This window comes from Arvicola amphibius, chromosome 10, assembly GCF_903992535.2.
Source record: "Arvicola amphibius chromosome 10, mArvAmp1.2, whole genome shotgun sequence".
Classification (NCBI taxonomy): Eukaryota; Metazoa; Chordata; class Mammalia; order Rodentia; family Cricetidae; genus Arvicola; species Arvicola amphibius.
This window is the reverse complement of record NC_052056.1, coordinates 105746573-105774248: the sequence shown is the minus strand read 5'-3', so window position 1 is coordinate 105774248 and position 27676 is coordinate 105746573. Positions and strand designations below refer to the sequence as shown.

The 27676-nt window shown below is 45.6% G+C and overlaps 1 protein-coding gene across 1 annotated transcript in view; it reads left to right on the top strand.

Annotated features, from left to right (window-relative positions):
- Kl (klotho) overlaps positions 1–27266 on the top strand; it is a 38047-nt gene extending 10781 nt beyond the window's left edge. The window contains exons 2-5 of the mRNA XM_038344505.1: positions 16201–16711; positions 18148–18416; positions 23707–24808; positions 26929–27266. Coding sequence (XP_038200433.1) covers positions 16201–16711; positions 18148–18416; positions 23707–24808; positions 26929–27266 — 2220 coding nt within the window. The remainder of the gene's footprint in view (positions 1–16200; positions 16712–18147; positions 18417–23706; positions 24809–26928) is intronic.
- The last annotated feature ends 410 nt before the right edge of the window (positions 27267–27676 follow it).

Here is a 27676-nt window from a genome sequence, read left to right as displayed (position 1 = left end):
TGACTTACGATTTGCCGTGACTAATGGGACGGTGTAAATGTGATGGGAGCAAAGGCTTACGGCTGTGTATGCCAGAGAACCCTCACCAGGGGTTTTCTCCCCTTAAGGTCAGCTTCTGGACTGTGAAGTGCTGCCGCGTCGATTGCAGTGCCTTTATTCATTTTATTTCTGGTAGACCAGGCTGGTCTCGAACTCACAGAGATCCGCCTGCCTCTGCCTCCCGAGTGCTGGGATTAAAGGCGTGCGCCACCACCGCCCAGCTCCTTTTTTTTTTATAGTTAAAAAAAAAAAGTATAGAAAACCTCAAGTCCAATACGTGTTGCCCAAATACTCTATGTGAGCATCCACTGGAGTGTGGTCAACCTCTTAGAGGACGCCCCCTTAAAGAAACCCCATTCTCCCTCTGCAGTCAGCTATCAGCTGCTCATAGCTCCTGGACTAGGGGTGGGCTTCATACCTCCCTTCTCCTTGCTGGGACTTTTTCTGGCTTGGCCTTGCATAGTTCTTGTGCATGTTGTCCCAACCGCTATGAATTCCTACCTGCAACTGCTCTGTTGTGTTGGGAAAAAACACAGCTTCATTGTAGTCACCTGCCAATCCTTTGTGTGGTCTTGAGCTCCCTCTTTGGGGAGAATAGCCTTAAGCTAGATCACTCCTAAGCAAAGTCCTGAAAAGTGTGTGTTGTGGTGGATGGGTGGGGCAATGGTTTCGAGTATTCACATCAGATAAATGCACAATGAAGGGGTGAGAAGAAAATATATGAAAACAGAATGAGTACATTACTCATGGGTTCCAGAGATGTAAGAGCAGGAAGCTGATGCTAGTCTGGAGGTGATGGGGGATCAACTAGAGAGCACAAAGGGAGAGGAGAGGGAGGTGGGAGCCGAGAGAGGAGTCACAGTGCCAGTGAGAGAGCTCTTTATCAAGGCCCCTGGGCATCAGTCCCGAGGCTTCCCCGTGGGAGTCGTGGATTGTCTAGTTAAGAAAGCATGAATATAGCACTGTTTGCTCGTGGGTTTATCATGGCCAGCATGTTGGGGAGCTTGGGAATTTGGGTGAGTGGAATGAGACATTACCTACGTAGGGTAGAGAACTATAATCTAGGCCACAGGTAAAAGGGCATGACTGGGTTTCAAATAACTTGTATCAGATTACAAATGATTACCATGGCAGCAACCGCGATTTACAGCAGGCTTTATGATACTGGGCAATCAAAGCGTATCTGGTTCATTCCAGCTCCACTGGAAAGCCACTATGTAACAGAAGAGCACATCGGAAGAATGGCCTCGCCACACTCAGTCCACAGAAACCAAAGAAAACAAACCTTGGTTATTTTAGCCCTCTAAATGGGAGGCATTAATAGTTCACATTATAACAGTAATAGAAAGAACAGAAAACAATGAGGTGAAGATGGAAGAAATTGTCCTAGAACTGAGGACAGGAGAGTCCATGTTGATGTGCTGTCTTAGGGTGGGCATTGCAGAACATAGTTGATGTAGTGTGGCAAAATCCTTCCTGCCAGGGACCCAACCGCCTTTTTACTCAGTAAGTTATAGTCCAGGAAATTGGCTTCCATTTGGAAGCTGAGCAAGGGATTAGGACTTTTGACCATGCGGTTCCTTGTGGAGCCTCTTTTTAATTCTCCAGTGTATTAGTTACCACTGTTGCTGTGGTACAACCCACAGATTCTGGAGGAAATTTACAGCTCCAGGGGAGAGCCACATGGGTGAGGGAAGGAAGCTGAGCGGTCACCTCTTCAACTGCAAACACGAAGCAGAGAGAAAACTGGAAGGCTCCACCCTCCAGAGGTCACACAGTCTCTCCCCAAAGTACCACCAACTGGGGACCAAGTGTTTAACCATGAGCCTGTGGGGGACATTCTCACTCAAAGCCATCCCCACACCTGGCTTCTGGAAATTTAGCAGTGTTTCTTTGGATCTCTGTGTTTCAGGGTCTCATCCTGTCCTGGGGAGTCCAACACTAGTTCTATGGCCCTTCCCCATCAGCCTGGCTGGAAGAGGAGCACCCGCACTTCTAAGAGGTGCTTCGTCCTGAAAGCCATATTCCTAATGGCTTTGACAAAGAGTGTGTGTCCCTATTGGGTCTCCTGTGAGACACACTCCTCCAGTGAGTTGCGTAGCTGGAATAACATGCTGCTTGCTCCTGCTTGCTTATGTCTCTCAGCTTCCTCTGGCCCCACTCCCTGCAGACTCTATGAAACCTGTGAGAACCTGTGGCTTTCACACCAAGCTTCAGCTGTTTGGTAAAGGCTCTTAGTTTCCTCTCGCTGGCAGACCTCAATGCCATGCAGAAGGAAGTGGTCGGCTCATCTCTTTTTTTCCTTGCTGGTGTTGGAATGCCCGAGCCACTACGTTTACAATGTGCGTCCCTCAGCAGGCCATTTTCCCAGGTTACCCCAGGTGAAATATTCATCAGCAGGGGCTGTACTAGGGAACTATCTACCTCAACATATTGCTTGTGCCAGCGTTCTTCTCTTCGGGGCAGTGATTTGGCTCTGTAAACCCACCTGTGTTAGTTTGTGTCCTCTGAGAAGCGGATGTCAAGGCAGGAATGAATAAATGGGCAGAAAACCCACCTGGGAAACAGTTATGCATGATAAAGAGGAAGGGGCCAGAGAATGGAGCCACTCTTTAGCTCTTATGCAATGTGGTATCTGGAAAGGGCAAGAAGGGGTGGGGGGACTCGTGGGAAGGGTCTCAGATGTGTGTCTGAATCTAAGAAAGGTCTGCCGAGCCAGTGGCGCTTCCTGAGCCAACAGTGCTCGTGGTGGGAGTCTGTGTCTTACTGCAATGTCTGCATCACCCCTGACATTTTCTGTCTGTCCTTTGGGAACAGCCAATGAGAAGCATGGCCCCAGCACAGCTGCAGCAGTGCCCTCAATGAGGTGACAGCTGGTGCCATTGGCCAACTGTGCTCCTTACGGCAGGAGGGCCAGGTGACATATTGTCATGGCCACCACAAAGACCAGTGAGCAATACCATCCCAATGAAAATATTGCCAGCCGGGTGGTGGTGGTGCACACCTGTAATCCCAGCACTCAGGAGGTAAAGGCAGGTGGATCTCTGTGAGTTCGAGGGCAACCTGGTCTACAGAGTGAGTTCCAGGACTGCCAGGGCTACACAGAGAAATTCCTGTCTCAAAAAGCTGATAGATAGATAGATAGATAGATAGATAGATAGATAGATAGATAGATAGATAGATAGATAGATGGATAGATAGATAGATAGATAGATAGATAGATGATAGATAGATAGATAGATGATAGATAGATAGATGATAGATAGATAGATGATAGATAGATAGATGATAGATAGATAGATAGATAATTATTTCCAACCTAGAACTTACTATACTGTCACGCATGAGTATAAAATACGGAAATTCTCCTATAACCACCACCACCAACAAAACTACCACACCATCAACCAAAAAAATTTTTTTTCCTATGAGTCCTTTCTCAGGAAGTATCTGGAGCAGTGGTTCTCAACCTGTTGGTCTCAACCCCCAAAGGGGTCACATAGCAGATATTTACATTATGATTCATAAAAGTAGCAAAATTACTGTTCTGAAGTAGCAATGCAATAATTTCATGGTTGGGGGTCAGCACACATGAGGAACTGTGTTAAAAGGTCACAGCACTAGGAAGGCTGAGAAGCGCTGGACTAGAGAAGAACTTCCACGTAAAATCACAAAACAGAACGCAGGAAGCACGGTGTGCAGAGACTACGGTTAAGCCTGGAAGGTAATGGGGAAGTGCTGGCCCGGGAGGCGAGCTATGCTGCAGGCACAGAAGAGCCAGAGCAGAAAGGAGGAGGAGTCCTGAAATATGTCTCCAGGTCGGTGTGAGCCAGCGGGAGTCTGTGCTGCACAGATGCTGGGGATGGTAAGATCAGTGAGCCACGCGCACAAAGAAACCCGTGCAAATGAAAAAGCGAGGTGACTGCTAACCTCACAGAAAACGAAACTCAGGAAAAGGGGCTTCATTGCCGCATGGCTCATCTGTGACTAATACTTACGATGGTGGAATAAGCCTGTCCTGGATGTTAGTGAAGCCAAAAATTTGCAAGGCTGATTTGTCAGTATACGAGGGCTACCCTGTTAGCTTCCGTGAAACAGGACACCGGTGGATACTGTCTACAATAAGAGTGCGTGAGCAGTAAATTAAAACCCAAAAAGTCGTGATTGCATAGTGGGTTTTTTTTTTTCCTCTGTGGAGGAGAGCTCGGGAGAACTGGGTTGAGGAGGACAAAGGATGTAATTTTTCATCTAGATAACTCAAGAGTTATCTTTATTTTATGTCTATGTGTTTGATTGCATGTCTATGTATATATACACCATGTGCATGCATTGCCCACGGAGGCCAGAAGAGTGCATTGGAGTCTCTTGAACTGAAGTTACAGACAGTTGTGAGCAGCCATGTGGGTGCTGGGAATTGAACTTGGGGCAAGAGCAACCAAGGCTCTTAACTGCTGAGCCATCTCGTCAGCACCACTATTTGACTTTTTAAAGCATAAACATTTATCACTGCCATAAAAATAAAAAGAATATAGGCATTTTTTAATCATCACTTTAAAAATTAATTTGGCTAGTCATAACATTTATAGCAGTCCAGCCCATAGAACTCATTTTGAGTCAAGCGTTGGAACATTTCCGTGTTTTCAGCATGATGTCTTGTGAATTTCCGTGTCTGATTACAGCGAAAGAGGAACAGCGCTATGAGTACACCCTGGGGGACAGTGTGCGTCACCTTCTCAAGCAGAGCCCTCCCATTAGTCAGTGTTCCAAATTTCTATCAGTCCTTGTCATTAAGAAGCAACCATCAATTTTTTTTTACCATAGAATGCCTTCAAAATGCTGTTCTTTAAGCAAAATCTATACTATGTTGTGTATAGATTTTTAACCCCAAGCACGTCACACGATGGTTTATAAACTTATGGTATCTAGAGATTTAACTATTGTGTTGTTGCTAGGCGAACACTACAATACTATCAAATTATTTGAGGCTAATTTACTAGACTAATTCTATTAATTTGTGTTGGTTTCCAATTATCTTTCCTTTGGCTTTTCTCTTTAATTACAATTTGCTCATGGGTTGTTACTATGAGGTTTACATTTGCTCCCCTTTAAAATGAAGACGTTTAGGGCTGGAGAAATGGCTCAGTGGTTAAGACGGTTGCTCTTGTGGAGGACCTGAGAGGACACACATGGCAGTTCACACCAGTTTTCGGGGGATCTGATGCCACCTTCTGGTCTCCTTCACTGCATGTACCCCGTGCACATACATACATGCAGGCATACACTCATACACATATAACTGAAATAAATCTTTTAAAAAGAAAATTGTCATCCTCGAAGTGCCCAGGGTTCTGTGATCTTTCAGGGTGTCTGATGGCTCCTGCATGACCCAGTGCCGGTTCTCTGAGGCCCCTCTTGGAGTTGATGGATTTGGAATGGATGCAGATTCCTATAGACTTGCTGTCTTTGGTAACCAGAGAGCACATGCAAAAGGAGGCCAGTCCGTAGGAGCACACCAGGCCATGGAACACAATGCTGCATTCTTTTTCTTTCTCTTCATGTTTAAAATGTCCCTTTTGTGCCAGGGGAAGACAGAGGAAGCAGCTGTCTTGCCGAGTCCCTTGCTCTAGAGACAGGGGGTCAGACACTGTGCAAATTTGGCTTCCCTTCTGCCTCTGGTCCCCCACTCAGACTTTAGCCACTCCAAGGGTCCTGCTGTTGTGTTTGGGGGTCTTGTTTTCTTCTCTCTGCCTCACCCTGCTTTTCTAGCCACAGAACCAGAGACCTTGATACAGAGAGGCATTTAGTTTCATAAAGCCAACACATCTTCAAAGAAATTAGGAAGCTCACTTCTGCACCAAAACATTCTGACCTCCCGTTTAAAACAGCTCAACTGAACAGGAAGTAAAGGCGATAACTTCCAGGCAGAGAATGGGGAGGTGCTTCTGGGAGACCCAGAAACGTGAAACTCACAGGTGCTGCTGGTGAAACTCTACAGAAAGAGTTTCATGGGCTTGATAGCTCAGCTTCTGAAGAGAAGGCTCATTAGGGCCCACTTTAGAAAAAGAAAACAAACAAACCCCTCCACCACTCTGGGATGACAATGGTTCCCGAAAATATGATCTGAGAGTTCTTGTGAACCCCCCAACTAGAAGCCAGTTCTTTCTGTGTTATGACAGATCAACACTGTGAAGCCAAGAGGCTCAGGTGCTGCTATTAAAACCCCTGGATAAACGTTAGAAAATTAATCTGGGCAAAGACCAAAGACATCAGCAGCTTTTTCTTTTAATGATGAAGATAATCTTTGAGAATTATGTTTGATCACAAAGGCAGGTTGTAAGGAACATTTTCCTGCGTCTGGACAGGGCAGGATTGCCTGTGTCTGGGGCTGAGGCCTCGAGGCAAACCTGCCTGGCCAGTCTTGTTCTCTGATTATTCCGGGGTGCTATTTGCCAAGGGTAAGGGAATTGAAAATCCCTGAAAGTGGGCATCACCTTCCAGATAATGGAGAGCAAGGGAAATGCTGCTGGTAAGGGTACATGCAATGTCTCCTCTGTGGAGACAGAAATAAAGAGGTTAAAACCACATCATAGCAATGGAGCATAAAGACTCTGGTGAGCGCCACCAAACAGTGCCCCCCCAAACAGAACAAAACCAAACATCTCTGAAAAATAGCTCCACTCTTTGACACACCAGGTCTTTGTGTTCCTCCTTCTCCCTCAGTCCCCTCCTCCCCTTCCTCTTCTTTCTCCCTCTTTTCCTTTCCTTCTTCCTCCTCCTCTTCCTCCCTCTCCTTTTCCTTTTTCTTCTCTTATTCCTCCTTCTCCTCTTTCTCACCTTCTTCCTCTCCTCCTCCTCTTCCTCCCCCTCCTCCCTTCCTCCCTTTTCCTTCTCCTCCCCCTTCTCCTCTTCCTCCCCCTCCTCCTCCTTGAAGCACCCGCTGCATTCTAATGCATTTTAATGTGTTTGTTGATGCCTGTCACTCCCCTTGCTGGCAGAACACAGAAGGCCCCAGAAGCGGTGCCACTGTCATCAAATGTACTGTATCATGTCTACTTCAGTGGTCAGAGCTGTCAAGGCCACACTTGGGGTGACTCCACAGCCTGTGGCCTGAGTAGCATTCCACCACAAACAGGTCAATGGGAAGAAGGTGGGAGGGCAGACGGATTGCTGTTTACTAGCCACAAATCCATAAAGCACATTACATTTTTCTGTAATCTTTACCCTGTCTGTTGACGGAGAAACGCATCCACTTGTCATTTCTTCCCCGTTGAGTTGACATGTTTTTGCCTGTAAGTGGAAGCGAGCAATTTAAAAAGTCAGGGAGCCTTTGGGAGGATCACTAGGAAGGCTCAGGGAGAGCAGGCTGCTCCGGTGTCTGATTCAAAGCAGAAGAACCTGGTGAGAAAGGAGAGCATGCAGAAAGTAGAGGTGGCAGTTATGGGAGAAAAACACTTGCCTCTGTTGCTGAAAGCCAAAAGGAGTGGTTTGGTGAGGGTATTCCAGAATGACAGGGGCGATGATTGTGACAGACGTTGACGGGAGAGGTCAGAAGGACTATGGGTGACCTCTGCTCACCTTGAGGTGGCACTTTATCTCTGATCTCACAGTCTTGTCTCCGGTCTTCATCTAACCGTGCGCCTCCCTCCCTGTTCCTTCACGGTTCTCTGCCATTAGAAAAACAATTAGAAAAACAGAGGTACAAACTGGAATATTGGCACTCTTCCATGTCTCCGGTCACGACAGTGGGCTTGCCATCTAGTCCAGTGACAATTCTGGCTGTGAGCTGGGATATTTTATTAACAATCTAACATCAGGGATTTGGGGATGATTTATTTTAGGTTATTTATTTTTTATGTATGTGGATTTTGCCTGTGTGTATGTCTGGGCATCACATACAGGTAGTACCTGAGGAGACCAGGTGAGGGCGCTGTGCCCATTAGGAGAGGAGTCATAGACGGTTGGGAGCCACCACGTGGGTGCTGGGAACAGAAGCCAAGTCTTCCACAAGAGTGGCTTAACCACAATGCCACCTCTCCAAGTCCTAGAATAATTTTTGTAGCAATGTGATTTAGTATCAGGTAGAATGATTTAGTGACTGTTGTCAAGCTCTGCACAGATAAATACTAAGGCACAAACCTTTATCTAAGATTTACTGATGTGTTTGTCCAGTGTGAGCTATGAAAATTTTCCATTCTTTGAAGATATATGTGTGTGTGTGTGTGGTGTGTGTGATATATGTATATATATGTATATGTTTATGATATATATGTCTGTCTGTCCTGTAACTCCCTGTATAGACCAGGCTGGCCTCAAAATCAGAGATCTGTTTGCCTCTGCCTCCTGAGTGCTGGGATTTATGGTGTGTTCTACTATACCTGGCTTCCTTTGAAGAATTTTGAAGCCAGTGAAAAAGACCTTTTACTTACCCTACTCAGCAAAACCAAGGCAAGACCATCTCAGGTAACAAAACTCCGAAGCCACAGCTTGATTGAAAACCCTGCCCTGGCTTTCATTACGGTGCATTGCTAGCGCACTTTAGCTGAATGTGAAAATGAGAAGTAAACATGTAAATATATGCAAATATATGCATTTGATGAAGCTGGGCTGGGATCCGCTGAAGGAAAAGCTGGGCTTGATGAGGATATGGAACTGAGAAAGAGCTTCAAGGGCCAGACTTCAGGATGTTGCTCCCCTGTTTCAGTAGCGTGAAACGCTGCTTTTCTTTTTCTCTTGCAAACAGACACACTTACATACCACATACATGTATGCATGCACAGACACGCCCACACACATACACACACTGCTCCTTAGTAATTACTGTGGGAATGCCAGGACTGGTGCACAGGGGGAGTAGGTGTGGAGCAGTCACGCTGGTCCCAGACAGGAATATCCTGCACCAGGCCGCTGAAGCCAGATGATGCTTGCTGGAGCCTACCCTGCCTCCCAGTCGATGCTGGATGGTGGGTGCGGGAACAATGTGCTTTCCATGCTGTGCTTCGAGCCACCTCTCAGAAGTCCTACAGCTGTCACCTTAGTCAGCACTGTAGTAGTGGCTATGCTTTGGAGGAGAATTCATCCCAGCCTGCAGCTGTTCCCACTTTTTGCCGCAGCAGATGACTTGAGCACCGAGACTTTGACCACCATCCCAGATCCAGCTCCTCCGGTACTCCTGTCCAACCCACTTCACTTCACATGCAGAACTTTTCATGCCGGGTGTGGTGGCGCACACCAGCGCTCGGGAGGCAGAGGCAGGTGGATCTCTGTGAGTTTCAGACCAGCTCGGTCTACTTTGTGAGCTCCAGGACAGCCAGGCCTACATACTGAGAGCCTATGTCCAAACAAGCAAACAAACAAAACCCAACATTTTTTTTTACATTTATAAGCAATCAATCAATCACCTTTTCATATTCTGCTCCCATAATCTCTATTGTAAGCTTACTTTCTAAAAGCCGGGTGGTGGTGGCGCACGCCTTTAATCCCAGCACTTGGGAGGCAGAGGCAGGCGGATCTCTGAGTTCAAGGCCAGCCTGGTCTACAAGAGCTAGTTCCAGGACAGGCTCTAGAAACTACAGGGAAACCCTGTCTCGAAAAAACAAAAACAAAACAAAACAAAAAAAAAAAGTAGCAACTAAAAGCCATAAACTGTTAGTCATTTATGCTAACTATGTGGATAGCGTTATTTTCGCAGCACACTGGGCACATTCTTAGATCTGCACCTTCCATCTATGGTCTCTGATTGTGATATTAAACAAACCATGCTGTAGAGATTTTCTGCTCCCAACACGACTTTCCTAAAAGGTGGCACCGGCTTGAGAAGAGAGCCCAGTTGCTTGAGTCAAGCACTATGATCTTACGTTTCTTTTGTAGAGGTCCAGGTGATTTGGTGAAATAAAACCCAGTCAAGAAGAACAATTCCATCAAGGAGACCACTTGGCAGACAATAAACAGGAATCGCTAGAGCAGTGGTTCTCAACCTTCCTAACACGGTGCTCTTCTAATACAGTTCCTCATATCGTGGTGACCTCCAGCCATAACATTATTTCATTCCAACTCCATAGCCACAATTTTGCTACCGTTATGAATCGTAAGCATCTGATATGCAGGATATCTGATATGAGGCCCCCAAAGGAGTTGCAACCCCACCAGTTGAGAACCTCTGCCCTAGACCTTCTGGCGTTAATAATTTAGGAACTCTGAGAACAAAGTAAGTATTTCTAGCTATACTATTTATCTGGAACGTGAGGGATGACTGAAAGATGCAGGAAGAGGGGATCACCGAATCAATAATTGCTGAATGCCAGGATTTAATTATCCCAACGATCCAAGACTTCCAGCTAGTGAGAAACTGAAAACAGCTAAACAATCAGGATAGATGAGTATCCGTGTAGAGAAACAGAGCAGTGGGGGAATTTGCAGCGGAAATTCTGTAAGCTTGGAAATCTAGGACTTTAGGATATTTTTTTTCAAGTGATGAGCAATATGTACTCATTACATAACAGAAAAATCAGCGAAATAGGAAAGCATTAGAAATGTCTGTGATCTTCTAGGAGAGACAATAGATAGCAATCATGCCCTTGGTACAAATCCTTGAAAATGCTGTGCTAGGTTGTTTTGTTTTTGGTCACCTTGACACATTTGAGTCAACTGAGAAGAGGGGACTTCAACTGATAACATACCCTCAGAAGATTGGTATCCTCTTGGTGAAGGGTTTATGTGGGAGGGTCCAGCCCATGGTCAGCAGTGTTCCCCCTGGGCAAGTGCTACTGGGTTGTATAATGAGGCAGACAGAATAAGCCAGGGGGCAAGCCAGTAAGCAACGTTCTTCTGTGGTCTCTGCTTCAGCTCCTGTTTGAGTTACTGTCCTGAGGTCCCTCAGTGATGGATGGAGTGTAACATGAGGTATAAGCCGAAAGAAACCCTTTTCTCCACAAGCTCTTTCTGGTTCTGGTCTATGACAGCAACAGAAATCCAACTAAGACACCCGTCCTATGTATGCTAGCTTTATACATGTGTATAATCCCATGAGTTGGCTAACACTCTATACGATTATCTGTAGGTCAGCATAATTCAATTAGTTTCTGCCCTGACTTCCCTCGGTGATGGACGGTGGTAGGGATGTGTGGCAGGATAGCCAAATAAACCCTCTCCTCCACAAATTGCTTCTGGTCTTGGTGTCTTTATCATAGCCACAAAAAGAAGTGACTGAACAGAGTCCTAAGTAGAAGGCTGGGTGATGCTGTAGTCAGTAAGGTACTTGCTTGAGTTTTGTCCATAGAACCTATGTGAAAACAAAAAAAGTCACAGTTCATGTTCTTGTAACCTCAGTACTGAAGAGACAGAGAGAGGCTGGTCCCGGGGTCCCGGGGGTCCCGGGGGGTCACAGGTTCAGCCACCTTAGAATAGCTGCTGGGTTCCAGGCCAGTGACAGACACTGTCTCAAAAAACAGATGGGAAGCCCCTGAGGAGTGATACCAGAGGTACACATACACTACATGTACACCACAACACACTACACGTGCACATCACAAACACAGACACATACACCACACACACGCCACACACGTACACCATACACACCACACAAACCACATACAGACACACAGCACACACACCATATACACACACATACCACACAGACACACACAGACACACACACACACACAGACGTCCTCAGTAAAGGCAAGGCTAGTCATTCTGTTTGTCTACCTGGGTGTTAGGTTTGGCTCTGCAATTTTAAGGGGCTCTGTGTAGAGACGGCTGGCTGTTCTGTGGATGGAAAATACAGAAGGTTTATTTTGGGAAAATCATTAGATGAGTGTTTTGTAAGAGACTGATTGAAATTCTGTTAAGGAACTGCAGTTTATAATCCACAGAATTGTGCTGATACAAATAAGAGGATAATTTGCTCTATAAACATGGGCATTAGGCCAGTCAGCTAGCTTGTGTAACTCATGCAACACAGCAGTGACCTTGAGAAAGTCCTCAAATGTGTTGCTGTTCTTAAAGTTGAGGGGAAGAAAGCAAAAACAAACACCAACCCCATGTTTCCCTAAAATGTCTCAATTGTTTGTCCTCTTAAGGTTCCCTGGGGCCTTATGCCACCGCTCTTGGATGCAGAGTGGCACACACGGATAACTGAATTACTTTCTATTTATGGGCCGCATTTCAATTCTTTCATTGTTGGCCTCAGTTAATTTAATTAAGATTTTATATTAATTTTCTCAGGATTAAATTAAATTAATCTTCTAAGAATTATTCCATTTGAATTTTTAAAATCTAAGAAACAGTCACAACAAAATGACCCAGTGAATGTGGTCCCCAAGATGTGTTAGAACGAGTGCTAGCATCACCTGGGACATTTTTACCTTTGCCTTCAAACACCTGGCTTTCTTCCTCGAGACAGCGATTCTGTGACTTGAAGAGAATTTGATCATCTTGACTTGGGGCCTCCTTTGTTGTCTTCCTCTCTCACACCCTACGTGTGGCATCCAGCACATCGGCTACACTAATCCCACCATCAGTGATAGCTTCAGGCTGGCCACAGTCAGCATCTCCTTGTTCATCATTACATCTCATTTGGACCAGTGGCCCAAAGGGCCTTCATCTTTTGCCCGGCACTATCATTATTGCAGCAGCTGCCTAACTGGTAGGTTGGGTTCCCTGCTGGCTTCCCATTCTCTACCTCATATCCAGCCATCTTGTGAAAATCATAACGCAAATGGCATTGTGACTGCAGTCGAGGGATAAACACATGGTGCCTCCTAGGCAGCAGTCACAATGGCAGCCACCCACGCAAAGACTGAGTAAGCCTCTCCCCAAGTGGCTGAGACGAGAAGTCATTCACATCCTGGACTCTGCGACGTTTTCATATACACAATGCGATATCTTGGGGTGGAATGCCAGTCGACACAAGATCCATTTTTGTGTTGTGTGCAGTGATTTCCTCAGGCCAGTTTTTGCAGGGCATCTGCCTTTTGACGGAGAACTCTGATGTGAAGGCTGATGGGCGTTTTCACCTGTGGTGGTTATACTGGGTCTCAATGAATGTTGAATTTTGGAGCATTTCGGAGTTAGGGTTTTGGGGGATTAGGCGTAGTCAACTAGTATCAACTTCCTTAATTCTCACAAGGATGGGAATAGAAGATATCATTGCTATTCCTATTTTATATTTTGGTTGTGAGCCTATCCTTTAATGGCTGAGCCAGCTCTCTAGCCCTCTAACAGAGAAGCCGAGTTGGTACCTAAGCTGGTCTGTGGTGACAAGGCTCGGAAGGGTGCAGAACTGGGACCATCTGAGTCTGTTCCCTTAGACGATCAGTCAGCTCTGCCTGGATGCCCTGCCATTAGCCCCTGACCCTTGCTGTAGTTACTTTTTATTGGCTGGACCTTTCCTCAAGCGATGCCCTGCCAGCCCTTCGAGTCTAACCCCTTCCCACCCTGGCACCTGCCACCCTCCTTTCTCTGTCCATCTCTTCCCTGGGATATAAGCTCCACGAGAAGATACTGGTCTTTGAACCTCTCAGCAAAGCGCAGAGTGTAATATTTGTTGCACAAATGAATAAGCATTGACTCTTGTAATTAAAAACAAAATAACTAAAAAAAAAAAATGCTGGGCAGTGGTGGCGCACGGCTTTAATCCCAGCACTCAGGAAGCAGAGGCAGGTGGGAATCTGTGAGTTCGAGGCCAGCCTGGTCTACAAGAGCTAGTTCCAGGACAAGCTGCAAAGCTACAGAGAAACCCTGCCTTGAAAAACCAATAAACAAACAAACAAATAAATAAAAACAAAATAACAGATTTAAAAAAAAAAAAGTAATGAATTATCCCTGTCGTCGCAGAGTTGAATTTATGTTTCAGAAGAAACCGGTGTTTCTTGTCACATAAACCCTGGGTAATTTACAACTCTGACTATCTTTATGGCTAGTAGTGTACTCACGATCTGTTTCCCTATAAATCTTCAGTCTTTTGCTCTCAATCTGATGAACTTTGGCAACCCCATGTGTGATGGATAATCTTGTTTGTCAACTTAATACCCCTTGGAAGAGGAGCCTCAGCTGGGGGATTGCCTCCCTCAGGTTGTTCTGCAGGCATGTCTGTGTGGCCTTTCTTCATTAATGAAAGAGGGCCCAGTGCATGGTGGGCAGCCCCATATCTGGGCAGCTAAGCCTGGGCTCTATCAGAAAGCTGGCTGAGCAAGCCAGAAATTTCCTCTGGGGTCTCGGCTTTAGACTGTGCCTCGAGGTTCCTGCGTTGCTTTCCCCCAATAATGGACCTGGGAGCCAAAGGAACCCTTCCCTTCCCCAGCTGCTTCTGGTGGGTCTTTTGTCACAGCAGCAGAGAAGCCATCTGGAACACTGTTCATCCGTGTGACAAATCCCCTGTAGAGAGAGGCACAGAGTCTTAGAACTTCCTGTAACTCCTCACTGGTCCTCATCCTCCACAGGGAGCCACTGTTCTTCTTCCGGTCACTAGAGGTTTGCAAATGGCTCACCTGACAGCGTGAGTGTCCTTTGGATTCTGACTCCTTTGCTCTAGAGAACATCTTTTAGGTCAATCTCTATTGTTGCATGAAAGGGCAGTTCATTTTCTTCTTTGGTGTTTTTTGTTTGTTTAAAGCTAGGGCGTTTTATGAGCTAGTAAATGCTATAAAACTGAGCTATACCCCAGTGTTCCTGCCTTCTCTCCTCCCCTCCCTCTTCTCCTTTGTAAAGGTTTGGAGACGGGCTCACCCTACAGCCCAGGCCGGCCTGGACAGTGCGGTATCATCCTCCCGAGTAGTTCTTCCGGTTCTGCCCCTGTTCTGTGCCTATTAGATTCAGGACACCGGGATTCAAAGGCGAACCGACGGCGGTGAGGAGGGAGGGACAGACTGTCTTAGCGCTCCAGTCCTACAGGCCAAAGCTGTTGTTGCCTTGCTCAACAGTTCAGTTTTTATTCTTGTCTTAGCTTAGAGACAGCTGCTTCAGATCATGAAATATTGCCCTCGGTGAAAACGGGGCATATTGCTAAAGAAAGTCAACATGAGAGATGTAAACAAATTCGCTTCATTGAACGGTTCGCTGAACTTGGAAGGTGAGTGATGAAGGCCATTCTTGGGTGCCTGCGCTGAGACAAACCAGAAGAATATCAGAGGAAAGTGAAGAGGGTATTTGGAGTAGCGAGCGGAAGGTCCTCCGGTTCATGCGGTGAGAGGGACACTGGATCAGTAACTCTGGAAACTACGCAGCGCCAAGCAGCAAGCGGAGGGGGGTTGCCCAAATGTGTGTTGGAGGAATAAAAGACTGACAAACAGCCCGTGTATTTGTAGGAGAATAGGAAGAATTAATCAAGGAGTTCAAGGGTAAAGAGGGAATGAAGCCCAGATTAGCTCCAGTGTTAAGTCAAAAAGGAACAAGCAGCATTTTTTTCTGGAAACACACAGTTGGCCGTGTAAAGCAACACTCCGGGGACTGCCGGCCACGCCTTGGTAGCCCAGGTCCTCACAGCTGTGTTCGGTTGTCTCTTGCTCCTGGTTTGTCTCCCGCACTTCGAGGAGCCAGTATTGTCTCAGCCCTCTGGAGGATGAGCCAGGATACTAGGGTTCATCTTTCAATTTATGATGTTGATTCAGAGGGGAAAAACAAGGATTGTGAGAACATGTCTTAGGATTCTGGCGATGGGAATGAGAAATAGTCGATTGACTCAAACAACTGGAGTCCATTTGGAAACTCCCCGTCTCTTAGGAAAAAACATATAATCCTACTTAGAAATTCTTGGTATGGTCACGGATGGAAGATTGGTTCTTTTTTTTTTTTTTTTTTTTTTTTATCAAACCCCTTAATTTAAAAGTACATAATCCAAAGATAACTTATCAGTAAGTTATTATTATAACAAATTCTTATTTTATTAATTTTTCCAGTGTGAACCATAATTATACACTCACTACAACAGATTTACATTTTTCCATTGGCCACTAGAACATACTGGAAATCTCTCATGGTGGCAGTTCTCTGTCGGGCGGTCTTCCATGAAATAGCTGTCTGTCTGTCTCTGACTGCTGTACCGTGGATGAGCTCTGTGGTGGGCCCGATGGAAGTCAGGTGTCAGTGGGTCTGGAGGCTCCAGCGGGCCTTGCATATCTCTTCAAAGTCAGGGAGAAACTCACTGTGTTTTTCTTTCCGTAGGCTCATGCCAAAATCTGGCATCTCTACAACACCTCCTTCCGCCCCACTCAGGGAGGCCAGGTGTCCATTGCCTTGAGTTCCCACTGGATCAGTCCTAGAAGAATGACCGACCACAACATCAGAGAGTGCCAGAAGTCTCTCGATTTTGTGCTAGGCTGGTTTGCCAAACCCATATTTATCGACGGGGACTACCCAGAGAGCATGAGGAGCAACCTCTCCTCACTTCTGCCTGCTTTTACTGAGTCTGAGAAGAGGTTTGTCAGGGGAACTGCTGACTTTTTTGCTCTTTCCTTTGGACCGACCTTGAGTTTTCAACTACTGGACCCTCACATGAAGTTCCGACAACTGGAATCTCCCAGCCTGAGGCAGCTCCTGTCTTGGATAGATCTGGAATATAACCACCCTCAAATATTTATTGTGGAAAATGGTTGGTTTGTCTCAGGGACCACCAAAAGAGATGATGCAAAATACATGTATTACCTCAAGAAGTTTATAATGGAAACCCTAAAAGGTAGGTTTTCAAGTAAAATTCCTATTTCCTGCCCAAACTCAGCACCCTCTACACATGTACATACACACACCACATGTCATATACACACAGCAACACACACATACACACCACATCATACACACACACAGCATCACACACACAGCACATCATATACACACAACACCATATACACACATACACACACCAAATATCACACACACAGCAACACACACACACAGAACATATACACACACAGCACCATGCACACACATACACACATCATATCACACACACCACACACATACATTACACACATACCACACATCATACATACACACATATACACACTCACTTCATAATATAACACACACAACATGCACACATACTTCACATACACACACCTTTAAGACTATCTGAAAAATGTAGATTTATAAATTTTGTTGCAATGTGGATAATTTGGGCAGCAGCAAGAATATCTATGTAACACTTCTCTCATTTGGGCCCTTTAGAAACTTAAAAATTAACTTTCAAAGTTCCATAAAAGGAATTTTGATAATTTGTTGATAAAACAGCAAAACAGGGTTAATATTTAAAATTGGTCAACTCACAGTTTCTCTTCTACATTGTTAGGTTATAAAATATAATATTACAAATCTCAGGCTCTCTAGTTCTCTGTACATGTTTCTAGTTCATTTGTTTAAGCTGAATAAAATGCTTTTTCTTCAATTTTTTCATTCTTTGGAACCTCCATACATTTATACAATGTATATTGATCATTTATAACCACCACTGTCTCCCTCCTTCAATAATAAAGTGCCTTTTAAAGCAGGAAGAATACTGATATGATCTGGGTGAGTTAGAAGGCAGAGAGTTAAAGACTGGAGAAATGGGTCAGGTATAGTGTATGTGCCTGGCATCCCAAGGCCCTTGGTTCCACCCACAGGGCAGGAATGAAAAGAAGACACAAGTCACAATGCTTGATACGCTGGGTAGGGAGAACAAGGTATCCCAGAGCCTCTGGGATTGAGAAACTGTCTGCTACTGCGGAGGTAAAACTGTCTATGAAGACACTGATTGGTGGACTTACCTAGATTTGATGAGAGCCTTTTGTGAACAGGAAAAAAAATTGTTTACCAAACAAGAAGAAATATGCCTGACGTGTTTCTTCCTTTAATTTTTTTTCAAGATTTTATTTATTTTTATTTTATGTGTGTGAACGTTTGCTTGCATGTGTGTATTGCACAACATGCATTTAATGCCCACCAAAGGGGGCATCAGATCCAGTTGTGAGCCACCATGTGGGTGCTGGTAACCAAACCTGGGTCTTCTGAAAGAACAGCCAGTGCTTTTAATCACTCAGCCATCTCTCCAGTCCTTTGCCTTGTTTCTTTAAGTGGAAAAATCACACAAAACCCCGTGGAGGATGACGTTGCTCTTGTCCTCTCTTCCCTCTGCAGCCATCAGGCTGGATGGGGTCGACGTCATTGGGTACACTGCCTGGTCCCTCATGGATGGTTTCGAGTGGCACAGGGGCTACAGCATCCGACGTGGACTCTTCTATGTCGACTTTCTGAGTCAGGACAAGGAGCTGTTGCCGAAGTCTTCGGCCTTGTTCTACCAAAAGCTGATAGAGAACAATGGCTTCCCTACTTTACCTGAAAATCAACCCCTAGAAGGGACATTTCCCTGTGGCTTTGCTTGGGGAGTTGTTGACAACTACGTTCAAGTAAGTCAGCTAATAAAACCCATCAGCAGTGTCAGTAAGCCTCTTGCCAGTGGGTAGCACATCCTTACCAGGCTCTTGCCATGGCACAGGATCTGGACTTTGGACCAAAGTGGGTTCCCTAGTGAGCAGATGAAACACATAGTCCAGAATGCTTCATTCTTCAAAGATCTTCCAATCTTCATTTTTGGACTTTTCAGTAGGTCCAAAAATGTAAGATCTGCCAAGGCAATATAACGATAAGATGCCTTCCTTTAGTGTTATGGTTGAAATCCCCGTTTAAGAAGTCAAGGTTTTTATAAAGAAGACACAACATGGAAATACAGAGAGCTTCAGGGAAGCTGCCGAGAATGAGCTGTAAATGTCCTGGTTCAGGCTCATAGGAAACACCTCAAGAGAGCAAAGCAGCGCTTCAGTGGCTTATTGACAGCACAGGGATGCTTCTAAATGACCAGTCAGTATTGATTATCAACTCTGTAGCTAGTCCTCTTAACTGTTTGCCCTTTCCCCAATTTTAAAGGGACTTGTTTCTTATGGTTTGACTGAACACTTTCTGTACGCACGTCCTGATTGCCTGCTGTATATAAAACCTTGTATGCGTTTCCGGGTTGCCCTAGAGATCAAGACAGAAGTTTGGTGTCTGTAGTCAGACCTCGAGATTTAGCAAGTTGGATTCTTTGAGCCGAGTGGTTCTCAACCTTCCTGACGCTCTGCGACCCTTTAATACAGTCCCTCATGTTGTGGTGAACCCCCCAGCCATAAAATTATTTTTGTTGTCACAACTGCAGTCTTGCTACTGTTATGAGTTGTAATATAAATATCTGTGTTTTCTGGTGGTCTTATCTGCCTTTTCCCTGTGAAAGGGCCACTGGCCCCCTCCCCACAGGTTGAGAACTGCTCCTCTAGCCACTTCCTTGGTCCTACAAGTTGTAGCTTCAGAAGAAACATCTGGAAGAATGCGTCGGCCCAAGGAGAGGCTTTCTTATTGGAATAGATCTTTGCCTTCTAATAGACATCAACATTCTTTCTTTTGTTAGAAAGCACATAGTGTATCCTTGATGCACTTCTGTCTCTGCCGCTGTACATGGTCTTTTGGCTTTGAGACTGTGTAGCTTATTCTAGAGGTGATCTTGGACTTAAACCCCCTTTACCCCCAGAAGACAACAGGATAACAACGGCTGGAGCTGCACCAGGGCCTGGAATAGCTCTGCAGGGCTTCTTGTTAGGGTCTTGCTTTCCAGCTTGGTGCTATTGGCAGCTAGTAGGAGAGATTTTTAGGTCACAGAGGACATGTCCTAGAAGAGGTAGTAGGACCTCTGCCACGTCCTCTTCCTGTTTTTCCTTACTTAACCACGACTCGAGCAGTTTGCCTTACTCTTTGCCCCCCACTGTGGTCCCCAAACAATAAGGTCCGTTGATTATGGACCAGGAGGTCCAAAGTCATGAGCCTTAATCAGCCTTGACTATTTAACTCAGTTCTCTTAGATTTGTTAGAATTGATGGTATGCTGACTGGATGACACCACAGAGATGTATGTGTGTAGACAACCATGGCAGTACCATTCTTCTCAGGGTGGGACTTCCCGATCCATCTCTCCGTCTCTCTCCCTCAGTACGAGGCCATCTGGAACATCCTTTCCTACTTTGTCAGAATCTACAGTGAAGCTTAAGTAGGTTCTAAGATATCAGCAATGGGAAAGTTGAAGGAGGACGAGAACAAGCTAGAGGCTTCCCACAACCCCTGCGTTCTTGCTTTTGTTGGAGCTAGGAATCGATTAGATGGTACCTGTCTTGGTTCTGTCTCAGGAGAGGTCCTTCCTGGCCATGCCCCTGCCCTGGAGGTTCATACATGCATCACTCATAGTGGCTGGAGTCTGGCAAGTGACAGGTTCAGTCATTTGCGTTCAGAGAAGACTCAGGTTCGCATCTGTGCCAGGAGGCAGGGCTGTGTGGGGAAGCCACCCTCCTCCCACCCTGTTCCCTGGGGGAGGACCTGATAAACAGTGAGCGGGGCTAGGCAGTGTTCTGTGTTCTTGAAAGGGAAGGGCAGCCCCAATCAGAACCAGAAATGAGGAGAGAATTTCTCTTTTACCTTGGAAACACTGTTTTTCGTTTATTTATTTTGCAGCTCCTTGTATCCTCTGGGCCCTGTTACTGAGTCACATGCCCCAGATCTTCCGGCTGGGTCAGGATCTTATCTTAGATCAAACATGCAGTGGCCCCAAACCCCTCTCTCGGGTTGTACTGTCCTTTGAGATCATCCACTCAGGGTGTCTGTCCCGCTTCATGTTCAAGCCCCACTGTGTCCTCTGTGTACCCGACTTAAAGTCACGCTCAATGCTGCTGCAGGGAGCTCTGGAAGCTCCCTGGTGGAAACAGGGCTACAGCCAGCACTGGCTTCTGTCTACCCTGCTGCTGGCTCTCCCCATGTTGTCAGTGTTCCTCTCAAGACAACTCCCTGGCCGACAAAGACAAAAGGAGTTCTTGGTTCTCTCAGGACGAGCTGGGGTGTCTTTTTGACAAGCAGTGCTCAGCACTTCTATGATGTCGAAGTGATTTTTTTTTAGAATATTTTTATTAATTCCTTGAGAATTTTATACAGTGTATTTTGGTCATATTTTTCCTCCTACTACCCTCCTAACCTCTTCCAGATCCATCATACTTCCCCCAAGCCTATACTGCGCATCCTTCCCCCCCCCCCCCCCCCGTTGAACTAGGTATGGACCCTGATTTGTACCCTTGTGGTCCTGGTGCAGGATCATCCACTGGAACATGGTCGGCCTACCAGGAGTTACATCTTTGAAGAAAATTAACTTTCCCTCACCTGGAAGCCATCATCTACCCATAGCGCCTCAGGAGTGGCAGCTTTTTGAATTTTATGCTGATATGTTGCCTGGCTTGATTCTGGGAAGACAGCCACAGCTGCTGTGGGCTCGTGAGCGCAGGGATGCAGTGCAGCTGGCAGATGCTGCTGGTCTCTGACCCTTCCCAATTTCTGCTCTTGCGATCCTTTCTACCCTTCTTAGCTGGTCCCTGAGTTTCTGCACCAAGAAACTTTGAGAAGTGAGTTTTAAACCATAAAAGTTTCTCTTTTTCTTCCTGCCTAATTCTCCAAACTCCAGAGCAGAGGCAAACATTTCACCCACATGACTTTTAAAATAACCTAGCTGCATAAGACCTGTTGAAGTTTGCTGGTGGGTGTAGTCACAGGGCGCCTTTGCTTAGACCCAGTGTCCCAGCTCGCGGGTTTGTCGGCTCATTGCCATGGATGGGCTTAGTTCACAGAGATGAGACAGGTTACACAGAGCATGGAGCTCTTTGCTGTCCACCCGTGAGGAGAAACTTTCATCAGTAGCAAATTAAATACATGTTTTCATGTTTTGTACCCATCCCTCCTCAAAGATTATATATATTACACACATGTACACATACATATATTACTTTTTAGTAAAATCTAAGTTAATCAATTGCAGTAAGTTAGATGGATTTTTGCCTACACACTCATTTCTAAGTGGCCCATACTTTGGAGAACGGAGTCCACCACCCAAAATCTTGTCATGGTTTTTCATATTTGTTTTTAGTTAGACTGAATAGAAACTGTTATTCTGGGATGATTCTGGGAAGAGAAGTTGTGAATTTAGCCCATTCAGAGCTGAATAAAAATAATTCAAAAAAGTTGTCTCAAGCTCTGAAGACTTGAACCGCAAAAGAGCACTCAAGCGGTTATTTTCTCTCGTGAAGCTGAGACGCGGATACATTTGTGGGTGTTCGGGGGTGGAAAAGGACCTCTGATGCCTTCTCTCAGCATCGGGGAAACGCGGGTGGGTGAGTCAAGGATCCAATTTCCAGAAAGGCAGTTTCCCTCAGCGGGGTGACTGTTCACGGCTCTCCTTTGTCAAAAAGTCTCTGGCCTGGCCCCGCCCCGCCTCGCCCCTTGGAGATCAGGAGATCAGCTCGCTGACACCATCTGATAAAACCTCCTCCACGGATTCAAGACCAGGGTTCATAGACTCCCTGCTCTTAGAGACAGGTCAGATGAAGGCTCCTGTCCTCAGAGGATTATTTCTGAGCAAAATCCAGCTTAGGTTGGGTGGCCTGTGTCAGGGGGGATTTTCCTTTCTGTGCAAGCCACAAGGTTTTATGATGTTGCTCTCATACTTGGCCTACTTTTCCTAGAGACTATTTTCGATTTGGAGGCTTACATATCTCATGGTTATTGTTAATGCTGCTACCAAAAAAAAAAAAAAAAAAAAAGAGAACCAATTTAGGAAACTCAAAACCTAAAACTAGAAATTACACCATGTGTCAATAATACCACTTCTTTGCAAACTTTCAGACTTTTTAATCATCATTGTGTTATCTAAGTTTTTTTGTTGTTGTTGTCTTTCAGGCCAACGAAAGGCAGTGGTTACACATATTTGGCACCCAGAACAACACAAGCCTCAATACAGAGCACAATTTTTTAAACAAACACGGTTTAGCGTCACTTCATTTCTTGACTTTAAACCACTCATAAGCAATTTTTCCTCTATTCCTATTTTTTCTTAACACATTTCTTTGTTTGTCTCTAAAAAAGCAGTCCTAGGACTGGAGAGATGGCTCCGTGGTTAGGAGCACTGGCTGCTTGTGCAGAGGACTCTGATTTGATTCCCAGAATCTACATGACAGCTTACAACCAACCTCACTCCAGTTCCAGGGAATCCTATGCCCTCTTCTGACCGTTATGGACACTGCATGCACGTGGTGCACAGACTCACATGTAGATAAACACCCATACACATAAAACAAAAAAAAATAAGTATGCCTTTAAAAATAAACAAAGAGCAGTCTCACCCCATTAGTGGCATCTTATAGTAAAAGCAAAACATCTATGCTAGTTGCAGAGGCACTTACCTGTAATTGCAGCATTCAAGAGGCTAAGGCAGGGGAGTCTAGCCTGGACTACATAAAATTTTTTAATGAAAATAAAATAATGAAAAATTCTCTGCTTGTAATCTACAGACTTACAGACTTCCTGCATGTAGAAATCACTAGTGTCTGTTTTCTGAAGTGACGAAATCCAGCTTTAAAACATATCTTAATGTAAGCGTTTGAATAAGCAAGAACTACGGGTAATATCCATATACATTAAAAAAGGGAGGGGGAGTAATGTTTTCTTTCTAGTGAATAACAGTTTAAGCGTTCGGCGGGATGAGAGTCTAAGTGTGCATCTCTTGCTTGCTAACGTTGTTGATATTATTGCCTGAGTTTCTGCCGGTCTGCCCAGGAAGCTAACTGTGCTTGGCTCTTTGTAGGTGGACACTACTCTTTCTCAGTTTACCGACCCGAACATCTACCTGTGGGATGTACATCGCAGTAAGAGGCTTATTAAAGTGGATGGGCTTGTAGCCAAAAAGAGAAAACCCTACTGTGTCGATTTCTCTGCCATCCGGCCTCAGATAGCCTTACTTCGAGAAATGCACGTCACCCACTTTCGCTTCTCCCTGGACTGGGCACTGATCCTGCCTCTGGGTAACCAGACCCAAGTGAATCGTACGGTTCTGCATTTCTACCGCTGCGTGATCAGCGAGCTGGTGCACGCCAACATCACTCCGGTGGTGGCCCTGTGGCAACCAGCAGCCCAGCACCAAGGCCTGCCGCATGCACTGGCCAAACACGGGGCCTGGGAGAACCCACACACGGCCCTGGCATTTGCAGACTATGCGAACCTGTGCTTTACAGAGCTGGGCCACAGGGTCAAATTCTGGATTACCGTAAACGAACCCAATACACGGAACATGACTTACCGTGCCGGCCATCACCTCCTGAAAGCGCATGCCTTGGCTTGGCGCCTGTACGACGAGAAGTTTAGGGCGGCTCAGAAAGGCAAAATATCCATTGCCTTGCAGGCTGACTGGATAGAACCGGCCTGCCCTTTCTCTCAAAAGGACAAAGAAGTGGCCGAGAGAGTTTTGGAATTTGATATTGGCTGGCTGGCAGAGCCTATTTTTGGCTCGGGAGATTATCCACGTGTGATGAGAGACTGGTTGAACCAAAAAAACAATTTCCTTTTGCCGTATTTCACTGAAGACGAGGCAAAGCTAATCAGGGGTTCCTTTGACTTCCTGGCGTTGAGCCATTACACCACCATCCTCGTGGACTGGGAAAGGGAGGATCCCATAAAATACAACGATTACCTGGAGGTACAGGAGATGACTGACATCACGTGGCTCAACTCTCCCAGTCAGGTGGCTGTGGTGCCTTGGGGGCTGCGCAAGGTGCTCAGCTGGCTGAGGTTCAAGTATGGAGACCTCCCCATGTATGTGACAGCCAATGGCATAGATGATGATCCCCACGCCGAGCAGGACGCGCTGAGGATGTACTATGTTGAGAACTACGTGAACGAGGCCCTGAAAGGTGAGCCTCCTTTGCCCCCAACCCCAGAAATGCCATCACCATCAGAGCGTGTGGTTCCTGATGAAGACGGGAACACTGCCCATCCTCAAGTAGAGCTAAAGACAGCATCTCCCCTGTGGTGGAAAGAGCATAGGGGAAAGTGGAGACAGGGTCTTCAGCCCCACTCTGAATTAATTAACAAAGCCTAGCTTCAGATGACTCTCTCTCTCTCTCCCTCCCTCCCTCCATCCCTCCCTCCCTCCCTCCGTCTGCCTGTCTTTCTTTCTCTCTATTTCTTTAGCTTTTCTTTTAATTTTTTTCTTTCCTATTTTTAAAAATTGTTTTGTGAGCATACGCAATAAGGAGCTCCTTATGACATTTTTGTTCATATGGGTGGTGTCGTTGTAGAGTGCTTTCATTCACGTCCCTCTGTCCTCCATCATCCCCCCTCCATCTCTTGATAGTCCCCCTCATCCTGTAGATTATCCCAGACTTTCTTATCACATTGAAACCTTTTAAATTGTTTATTTTTGTACTATATTTGTATCATTTATGTTCCCCTGTCCCCCTTCCACTTCTAACTCCTTCTGTGTCCCCCACTCCCTCTCAAATTCTGTGACTTCTTCCTTGTTATTGTTTACACACACACACACACACACACACACACAAAGTCCATTTAATGTTGCTGGTATGTACATGTATGTAGAGCTGGTCACTTGGAATTGGATTTATCAGGCAGCTTCTTGGGGAGAGATTGATTCTCCCCCAGTAGCCATTGATTGCCTTCAGCTCTGTATCTAGGGGTGGGGCCTTGCGAGACTTCGCCCATCCAAGCTGGCATGGAGACTAGTGGTGTTATTGTGCAGATCTTACTTAAGCAGCCCTATTGTGAGATTTCATGGCTACAGCTTTCCTGTCATGTCTAGAACAAATGATCACGGGGTGCTCTACCTCAATTAATACATCCACAGGGCAACGCCTACACCTAAAGCTGTGGGAACACCACAGAAGAGGGGGCAGAAAGACTAAGGGCCAGAGTACCAGGATCCGTCTTGCCTCATTATGTATATGTGTGTGTCTGTACATGTGTGTGTGTGTGTGTGTGTTCTGCACATGGAAAGAAATTGCTCTCCTTTGTTCCTTTCTCTCCATTACTCTCTTGTTCTCCCATCTCCTCAATTTAGATTCTTCCAGCACTCATAATCCTGTAACTGCTTTCATGTCCTCTGTGTGTGTGTGTCTGTGTGTGCATCTGTGTGTGCATCTGTGTGTGCCACATATGAGCCATAAGAGAAAATGTGCGATACTTGTCTGAGTCTCAGCTAGATCATTATTATAACATAATGATCTCTGCTGCATCAACTTTCCTGTAAATGACATCCTTTCACACCTCATGGTTGAATGAAATCCCACCATGTGCATGTGCCGCAATTCCTTTATCCTTTATCTGTTGGTAAATATCTCATACTTATTGTGAATGATGTGGCTGCCCCTAGAGCCATCTTATCTGCTTGATGTATTAAAAATAAACCAAGCATAGGTTTGGTTGTGCAAAACCAGCTCCGTAGTGTATTTCCATACTGTCTTGATATTTGCCAGTTTGTTCTTCTGTAAAGCCTTTTTCAGTGTGATGGAGGAGGGTCATCTGTCTATGTGTTACTTTCATTAGTTAATAAAGAAACTGCCTTGGCCCTTTAATAGGACAGAAAATTAGGTAGGTGGAGTAGACAGAACAGAATTGTGGGAGAAAGAAAGCAGAGTCAGGCAGATGCCTCAGGCAGTCGCCATGCCTCTCCTCTCCAAGATGGACGCAGGCTAAGATCCTTCCTGGAAAGACACCACCTCATGGTGCTACACAGATTACTAAATATGGGTTAAAGCAAGATATGAGAATTCGCCAATAAGAGGCTAAAACTCAGGCAGTGTTTAAAAGAATACAGTTTCCATGTGATTATTTTGGGTGTAAAGCTAGCTGGGTGGCAGGACGCAGCCTGCTGCTCCTTCTATACCAGTGAAATCTGATGAATCTGAAGTTTACTGGATGGTATTGAGGCTTTTCGTTATCCACCAAAACCGTGTAAAAAGGCCGAGTTGTGTATAAAATATTTCAGTAAATCCTCTCCTGCCCTTTGTCTCCCTAGCCTACGTGTTGGATGGAATCAACCTTTGTGGCTACTTTGCTTATTCGCTTAGTGATCGCTCAGCTCCGAAGTTTGGCTTTTATCGTTACGCTGCGAATCAGTTCGAGCCCAAACCATCTCTGAGACATTATAGGAAAATTATCGACGACAATGGCTTCCTGGGTTCCGAAACGCAGGGAAGGTTTTGTCCCGAGGAGTACGCCCTGTGCGCCGAGTGCAGCTTTTTTCACACCCGGAAGTCTTTACTCGTCTTCATTGCGTTTCTGGTCTTTGCTTTTATTATTTCTCTCGCTCTTATTTTTTACTACTCCAAGAAAGGCAGGAGAAATTATATCTAGTGTGAATGCCTTCTGGCCGTTAGCTTTGGGATCATTAAGCACACGCCGTCAGCTGCCAGCCGTTTGTATCTCTCCGCGTCGTGAAGCCACATTACACACATTTGGATTCCAGAAAACCTTTTTGTCACAGATGGCAGAGGTTTTGTAACAGGTGTTGGTAACTGTAAAATATTGGTAAGATGAATAGTACCTGAATTTGCCCTCATTGGGGTTGATTAGGCAACTGTGCTCGCCACAAGTTCTACAGTACCCCCGTACGGAAGGAAGGAAAGACGGCAGCCATAACGGCGCTACCTGGAGCGAAGTTTGAAGAACAACGTCAGGAACACAGAGAAAAATGTATCTGTGTCCAGTTTGAAATTTCGCATGTTTCCGGAAGTAGCAACCTCTCAATTGCCTTGTTAATACCT